Source organism: Pagrus major, chromosome 15 (genome assembly GCF_040436345.1).
Source record: "Pagrus major chromosome 15, Pma_NU_1.0".
Lineage (NCBI taxonomy): Eukaryota > Metazoa > Chordata > Actinopteri > Spariformes > Sparidae > Pagrus > Pagrus major.
Genome location: NC_133229.1, coordinates 6,826,956 through 6,835,677, shown reverse-complemented (window position 1 = coordinate 6,835,677; position 8,722 = coordinate 6,826,956). Strand labels below are relative to the sequence as shown.

At 41.1% G+C, this 8,722-nt stretch overlaps 1 protein-coding gene across 1 annotated transcript; it reads right to left on the bottom strand.

Moving 5' to 3' along the window:
* Window positions 1-3: 3 nt before the first annotated feature.
* mat1a (methionine adenosyltransferase 1A) lies at window positions 4-8,519 on the bottom strand. Its single transcript, XM_073482234.1, has 10 exons — window positions 8,268-8,519; window positions 5,130-5,207; window positions 4,728-4,850; window positions 4,519-4,631; window positions 3,240-3,383; window positions 2,589-2,714; window positions 2,410-2,502; window positions 2,132-2,314; window positions 1,894-2,027; window positions 4-1,540 (listed from the first exon to the last, which is right to left on the bottom strand). The coding sequence occupies exons 1-10, from the start codon at window positions 8,332-8,334 to the stop codon at window positions 1,438-1,440; spliced, it is 1,164 nt and encodes a 387-aa protein (XP_073338335.1). The 5' UTR covers window positions 8,335-8,519; the 3' UTR covers window positions 4-1,437.
* Window positions 8,520-8,722: the final 203 nt, after the last annotated feature.

The following is an 8,722-nucleotide window of genomic DNA, read 5'->3' as shown; positions in this document are numbered from 1 at the left end:
CAGTTTACATCTTTAATTTTCTTTATTGTTCAATTATTTACATTGTCCAGTTTGTCTGCCGACAGAGCGGACAGTAGATGACACAGATTAACACATTACGTTGAGAAAAACCTCTCTTACAAAAACAATGTCGGCTGTAGATGAAAGCACATGAAGTTTTAAAGGGAGTACTGGTCACACGTCCTCCATCCCTTCAGAAGTGTTTCAGAAGGAAAGATTTAGATTAAATACTTTGTGATTAAGCATGGCGAAAGCTGACTTACAGTTTTCTAACTGCCCTCTGAGAAATATTTCAATAAACACTCCCTTTTTTCCTCTAAACTCATGGGGAAGGATCTGGATCTGTGAAGTAGAGCTGCAGTGCAAGTGTACAATAGTCTAAAAGGTTTTTAAGTAAAGCATTGAGTAAGAAATTAGCTTAGTATCACAAAGATATAGAAGATCGTATTCTATCAGATATTAACTTGGATCAACAGAAGCTTATAGTACAAGTTAAGAAAATGTAAGACATCAGTGGTCCACTTATTTACTGCAAAGAGAGCAGAGATTGATTCAGAAATCAAATCAGAGTTAAGACTTCTGGTTGTTTGCTGAAATGCGTCACATTTGTGGACACACAGCAGGCCTGCAGGTAAAAAAAAAAGAAAGACATATAGAGATACAGATCTGTGCGGCAATAAAAGTGCCCTGATATGAAAATGAAGCAGCGAGGTGAGAGAAGAAGAAGAGCAGTGTGAAAACATGAGACTGCATGGCTATTTTACATTGGACTGATTGTAACATTAAGACATAAGAGCTCTGCCCGCGTTTTAATGACCTGTCTTCTTGTTCAGTGGTGATTGTAACAGTGCGAACAGCTTCCTGTAGCACACAATGACAAAGTAAGACTTAGAAAAGGAATTTTACAGTCACAACAAAAAGATTAAGTTTTTCTTTTAAAGCCAAGCCTTTGGTTGAACTGTAATTACACTTGTGGCGTTTATAGGATAAAATACTTTTAAAAGTGAAGCACCAAGGTTGTTTCTGTACATCATACTGGTCACATGAAGGTCACAGCGTTGAGGTCAAACACTCTGCTTCTAGGGTTTATCATCAGAGTGTTTTAGTTGCTGTGGTGTTCCTTTACACTAACAGGGAAACTCTTTGACTGGTGATTGTACGTATATTTCTAAAACACCAATAATCAGATATTTTAGGGACTAGAAAGAAATTGGTTACTGACATGTCCTCTGTGTCCCATTATATGTCCATCAGCTACAACCACTCCTGCATATAATTATCTTTATCTTATCTTTAAAGCTGATTCATCCCTAACTTTGGCTTTAGTTCTTCCGATTAAAAATATCCTATAAGTCGATGGAGCTGGCAGATGTAGCCCACGAAGAGGCATCTTGTTCAGCCTCCAGGTGAGTCGATCAGGACGAGCAGGTGGAGTATTTAGAAGACAAGCTTTTTGGGAATCTCCCAACTAAACTCTGGTCGGCCGAAGTGGCCGTAAGAGGCTGTCTGCTGGTAGATCGGCCTCTTCAGGTTCAGCTCCCTGGAGAGGACACAGAAGAGACGCAACATCAGAGATAAACACATCGCAGATTAATACCAGTCTGATTTTAAATTCTATATACTATGTAGTTATGATTGTCCATTTTTGCTTGTCAAGTTTCTGATTGGTTTCACATCTGCACATTAAAGAACAATGTGCACAAATTGAAAATGTCCAACTTTGGCGCCCTCTAGTGGTAAAATCAATTAATACAGAGAGGCAGAAGAAAGCAGCAGCTTCAACAATTTTCACAAAGACTGTCTAAATTTTCCAGAAACAAAAGCGTATGTCATGAGTCTGATCTGAAAGATGATGTAATCACTAAAAAAATTCTCATAATCTCCAATGTTTACCTGACAATGACACCTGGCCGCAGATCAAAGTTCTTGTTGACGATGTGGAGCAGGTCTGTCTCTGTTTTCTCGGAGGAACCGTAGGTGAACAAGGAGATGGACAGAGGATGGGCCACTCCGATAGCATAAGACACCTGTAACACACGCAGACAGGAAGAGAGAGGTGGTTTTTATCAGCACGTCTATGCTTCAAACGGCCGCAGCCGTCGTGTGTGTTTGGATGAAGCTGGACACTCACCTGCACCAGGACTCTCCTGCACAGTTTGGCTTTGACCAGAGACTTGGCCACCCAGCGAGCGGCGTAGGCAGCGGAGCGGTCAACCTTTGAGAAGTCTTTGCCAGAGAAAGCTCCGCCACCGTGAGCTCCCCACCCTCCGTATGTGTCTACAATGATCTTCCTGCCTGTCACACCAGCATCACCCTGCTCGGCAAAAGAAAGGAGGACGACCAGCAAGAATGAGACGTGAGTATGAGTTTATCTTTAGGTAAAATAAGCAGTCTGTGCGTGATGGTCACCTGAGGTCCTCCAATGACGAAGCGGCCACTAGGCTGGAGGTGGTAGATGGTGTTGTCGTCCAGGTATTTAGCAGGAACCACAGCGTTGATCACCTGATAGAATAATGCAACATTAAGACTACATTTCTTGAGAAAAAACATCAGTCAGAGCCCTGTTAGGTGTGTTTTGGGGGCTCTACCTTCTCCTTGAGCACCCTCTTCTGTTCCTCCAGTGAGATGCAGTCATCGTGCTGGACGGAGATCACAATGGTGTGAACTCTCTTGGGAATCACAGCTCCGTCCTTCTGCTCATAATGGACCGTCACCTGTGGCACAGAGAAGAAATCAAACGTTGACCCAGATTTCTCCACAGGATGATTAAAGTTTCCCATAACTGTGTAATCGTGCAGACCCTCACCTAAAACTCTTAATGAAATTATGGCCTTGTGTTTTTATAACACCCCAGATTAAAGTGGCTGTTTTTGTACTTTGTTAATTTATTAATTCGTTAATACTTCTTTGATGTGGTGTAAATATGTGCTGGGTCCAATCTGGGCTAAATCTAAAGCTGTTCGGATAGGTGGATGTTCTAACAACCCAAATTTGACCTGGAACACAGAGGAATTAGACACTTAATGTCTCAGACTTGCAGTCAGCGGCTAACTGCCTCCAAATCAGTCAAAAGTCTATTATTTCTACACAGAGAGCTTTATCTTAAATAGCTACAGTAGGCACTGTTGATCCGCTTGTGTCTGCTGGCACCCAAATTAATCTCTTGGAGGACGTCCAGAGTAACAACAATAAACTCATTCACTTCTGTTTTGTGTTGTAAGAGAACCACAAAAAGTCACCTGTGTTTTGGAGTCAGGACGCAGCCAGCTGATGACGCCGTTGCGTCTGAGTTCAGCCATCTTTGCGTTGAGTCTGTGGGCTAAGACAATGGTGAGGGGCATGCACTCCTCCGTCTCATCTGTAGCGTAGCCGAACATCAGACCCTGCCAAGCAGAGACAGAGAGTCAGAGCAGAAACAACAGATGCAAACTGTGCAGGATATCAAAATGGATCATCATCAGCAGGAAAAAGTAATGTTGACTTAATCAGTAACAAAAAGGCCGATGACGGCAAACTACTGATATGCACATTATCACTACACTGCAGCCTGAGAGGGGTCAGCTGGAGCGAGTTATATTGATGTAACATCAGAACAGTCACGTGAGACAGAGATAATATAATCCATACAAAGAAGACTTCAAAAACAAAGTCCTGCAAAATACTTCACGCAGAGCAACAACAGGAACAGCAAATATATATGTAGGTATAAAGAAATAAAGGACATACATTAGTGATAAAATCCAGTATAATAAAACAAAAATAGATAAATCAAATAAAATAAGATATGCTTTCAGATAAAGTTGTGTTTTAAGAAGAGATTTATATGAAGATCCTGATCAGCTAACTTTATTTTACAGTCTCAAACACGATATTATAGATACTACAAATATTAAATCTAGGTGTTTTTTTTTAATTGTTAGTTTTTAACTAATTTAAATTTCAGCGGTGGAATGTAACCAAAGACATTTATTATTTTGAGATACTTGTATTTCCATTTTATGCATTGTTATACCTCTACTACACAACATTTAAGAGGGAAATATTGTACCTTTAAGTAGTTATAACAGATTAAATACAAAGCATTGTTAAAGACTAAACCGGTGGTATCAAAACATTTGGCCTGTGACGTCTCATAAAAAAGCAGTGTCTAGCTGAGGTGACATTATTCAATATTCACTAAAACATGAAATAATTCCACATTTGTGTAGCAGAACTTTGTTTTTCCTTCGTTCCAGCCCTCATCAATTATCTCCTAACCCGTCAGATTTATCTTCTGACCCTGTGGTGGAACCTGACCCCTGGGTGGGGAGTGACCGGACTCAACTGGCTCACTGTATATAAAGTACTTAAAGCAACAGAGAAATGTGTGCTTGGTGTTGCGAATGATTATCTGATATGACTGAATAAAACATTTAAAACAGCAACAATCATTCCACTACACGTCGTATTGGGATATGTGACTATCTGACTGAGCCAACAGGAGCCAAAGGACACGTTGTCCTGTTGCGACGGTTCTACCTGGTCTCCAGCTCCAATGTCCTCCTCCTGTCTGTCAACGTGGACCCCCTGAGCAATGTCCGGACTCTGCTGCTCCAGAGCCACCAGCACGTTACACGTTTTGTAGTCAAAACCTGCAGGAGGAAGAGAGAGAGAAAGAGAAGTAAAAAGCTGACAACATGGCGCACAAATGAACCCTAATGTTGTTGATTTCTGTGTTATTTTCTCACCTTTGTCAGAGTTGTCATAGCCGATGTGTTTGATGGCGTCCCTCACAACCTTCTGGTAGTCCACGTTGGCCCGAGATGTGATCTCTCCACAGAGCAGCACCATGCCAGTCTTACACACCGTCTCTGTTAATACAATCAGCACGATTACACAAAAAACACTTAAGATAGCTGACAGGCCTGTTCACAGGAAGCTCAAAGGGTTTAAGCTCACAAGCGGTCATCTCGTGACATTCAGAGGTCAATACTGAAATACAATAAATAATCTCACAAATGCTGATGACTCAAATTCCAGGTGAGGTTCAGGCCAGTGGGTCAGATTGTTTACAGGCAGCTATGTCAAAGCTGACCACATGTTGCACTCACACTGTGTGTCTCCATCGATCTGAAGTCTAGTTTACTCACCACAGGCCACTTTGGCATCTGGGTCCTGCCTCAGGTGAGCGTCAAGGACCGCATCACTGATCTGGTCACAAATCTTGTCTGTGGATCATCAAGCAAAACGTTTAGATGGTGTGATATGAATTTATAATCACACTGAGAGGTTTATTTGACAGAAAAAATTATATATTGGAGCAATATTACAGACAGTTTTGCTTATATTAATGAAAGAATTTGTTAGCGTGAGAGAACGTGCTAACCCTAACCCTAACAGGAGTGTTTGCAGGAGCCAGGACTCAGTGTTAATCTCTCTCTGCATCCTGCGACACACAGGTTCGATCACAAACAACATCAGCAGGCAGCTGAACAACTACATATCTGTGCGACGGGTCCGACTCTGATCACTACAAATGTCCGCTATCAGTGGGAACAGCCCAGACCTCGAGATGTGTTATCAAATCAAAAGGTGTCCGCGCAGCCTTTTACCAAGGACACACACCTCTGTCAATGTACAAACAGTGTGTGGAAAATCTAATACTGTGAATTTTATCATGAGAAATTGACTTTTATGGAATTCAATGTCAAGAATTTCTTCGAAGAGAAAAAGATAAATATGTGACACGTGGACACATTTCATTTTGTTTTCTGTTTGTAACAGAAACCAAGTGTTCAGTGTTATTGTCGCTGTCGACCGTCTTCTCTGGAAACCTGAACCATCTGCTTGACTTCACAGTGCTGCTTTTATAAAACACTGTGTGCTATTTTGAAAAGATGGTTTGGAAGAGTTTTTTGGAATCATATCAAAATTGCAGAAGTGCCTTTTTAGATTATAATTATCACGTGTGTTCATTTTTCTCTTCATTTTCTTTTCATTTACCACGTCTTTTACTTTTTTGCATATTTCTATGATGTAATTTGTCTTTTAAGAACTTAACAAACTAAGTATTGACTCAATAATGTAAAAAAAAGAACCAAACTGAATTTCTTGAGTCAATGTGTAATTAATTTAAGCTGCACAACTGGCTAACTCTGCTGTGTTTACTTATTATTGATCTGTCACAGAGGACTTTGTAAGGTTATATATTAGTGAGAGGATTACAACACATTGACGAGGGTGGGGGTTCTGAAGGCAAAGGTATACAGGGCAGAGTACGTTTTGACTTTTATCACCAGGCTGTAAGTTAGAAACGCTTTCTCAGGTGTTTACAGAACATCTGGTCCATCGATTTAGTATTTATAAGATATAAAATCATATAATAAATGGTTCATAACTCATTAAAATGTAGTTTTGCACCACTATTTTTACATTCTTTTAAATGTTTTCTGGTGAAGTCAGAGGATATTTGGATAACGGATGTTCGGGTCAAGACTGCCTCGTTCGCATGCTGGTCATTGTTTACAGTCCGATTAGCAACTTGAGACACATGAATGGTATTAGAGTTGATAGACATTGCTTATGTCTATAAAGCCATATCTAAAAAAAAAAGCTAAGTAAAAGCTAAATCGACATCAGACAATAACTGATGTGTTCTGAGATTAGATTTTGACAAATGCCTTTCCACTTTGTTTTGGTCGATACAACTCGGGCTAAAAACAGACTACAAATGGAAACCAGAACGCTTCTGATACCAAAATCTTGTCACTTGCCGATCAAGCACATAACTATATATCTATAAAACCAAAGTGAGAGTGCTGTGTTCTTGTGGGTGTTTGTCTGTTGTCACCGATTCTCTGGACTAAAATGTGAGTGTTGGACTGTCTGTCAAAATATAACCACAACATCCCTGTCATTGATTGATATGTGCAGAGGCCGAGGTGATCCTGTCCCAAACCGACAGCAGTTGAGGTTGTGCCACCTGGATATTTATGCCCCGGCGAGTTAGCTAAATTAATTGTAAGTGAAGCGGAGGTCAAGGAGTTCAAGTATCTCTGGGTTTTGTATATGAGTGAGGGTAAAATGGAGCGAGATGGACAGATTGGTGGCTTGGTGCGATGTCAGCAGTGATGTACTGGAAGGCAAAGCTTTCAATCTACCAGTCGATCTACGTTCCAAACCTAGCTTTGGGCAGTGACTGAAAGAACGAGACCATAATGAGTTTTCTTCAGTAGGGTGGCTGGACTCAGCCTTAGAGGTAGTTTGAGGAGCTCAGTGTAGAGCCACTGCTCCGTTGCGTCAGATGGAGCCAGTTGAGATGGTCAGGGCATCTGATCAGGACGCCTCCCCTCGGAGGATTTTTGGGCACATCCAACTGGTTGGCGACCCAGTGGTAGACCCAAAACACAGGACAGATTATACATCTTATCTGGCCTCAGAACATCTTGGGATGCCAAGTAGCTTGCTGCTACTGCAGAAGATGGTATGATATTGTCATGATTTACACTCACACTTTCACTTCTGGTTTTCCCACAGGAGGAGTTATAGTTGATAACAGATACAGTTATACACATATATATGCTCACAACTACAATAAAGTGTGTTATAAACCATTTATTAAACGTTTATATATGTATACTGCTCACAAATTCTGAATCAGAGGACTTGTGAAGTGTTACCAATATGCAATTGTTCATTTTTTGGACTTCAGGTCACTTTAATCAGCTTAAGGCTGTAAGAGAAGTTGTTCTGTGGCTGTGCGATCTGCATGTGTTTTTATTTGACAGGTAAATGATTATATGAATACTATGAATATATGCCAGTTGTATTGCACGCTCAGCGTTAAGTTCACAGTTGGTCACTTTATTTCCCCTCAGCGTGTAACCTTACACCACTCGGTCACACACACACACATTCAGGTCCTGCTGCCCGTAAGTGAGAGTGAGCTGCAGTAAACACATGTTGCTGTGAATGGAATACCAACCATGCTTGGAGCGTGTTATTTTGGACATACAGATCAATTTGCATAGATTTATTGTTGTGCATGTCAATGTTTCTTCAAAATGAAAGTTTTAGTAGAAATGTTTGATCATTTCCTCTGTGTGCAGGTAAGACAAAGGTAAAGATGAGTTGAAATTGTGTTTTTGTTTTTTGTTGTTTTTTTTTTGTTTTTTTTTTACAAAAAAGTGTATAGAAGATGTGACAAGTTGTTAAATATCTTAAATATAATATTAATATTTTTAGTGTCAGGTGCACAGCCAGGTAGCTGAAGCTGGCTGAAGACTCACCTGGATGTCCCTCTCCTACGGACTCCGATGTGAACATGAAAGAGCCATCGTCCGGCAGATCACTCATTTTTGCTACAGGGCCAGGTACTCAGAGACTCAGTGCTCTCAGGGAGAAAAGGTTCCTCTGTTCCCACCAACAAGCCGTCCAGAGAGCTCTGAAGGCTGCTTTATATTCCTGCTGGTTCTCTTTAAGAGAGAGATGAAGAAAGGGAGGCCAACAGCCCTGCAGCCAACACAGTCTATCCTGCAAAACTCCACGTCTGTGTCCACATGGCCCAATATATATGGGTAAGAGAAGACACACACACACGCACTCTCTCCCTCTCTCTCTCTCTCTCTCACACACACACACACACACACACACACACACACACACACACACACACACACACACACACATGTCATGTGAATCCATGGGACAGTCCATTCCAGGGGGGAGTGGATGATGGGAGGGC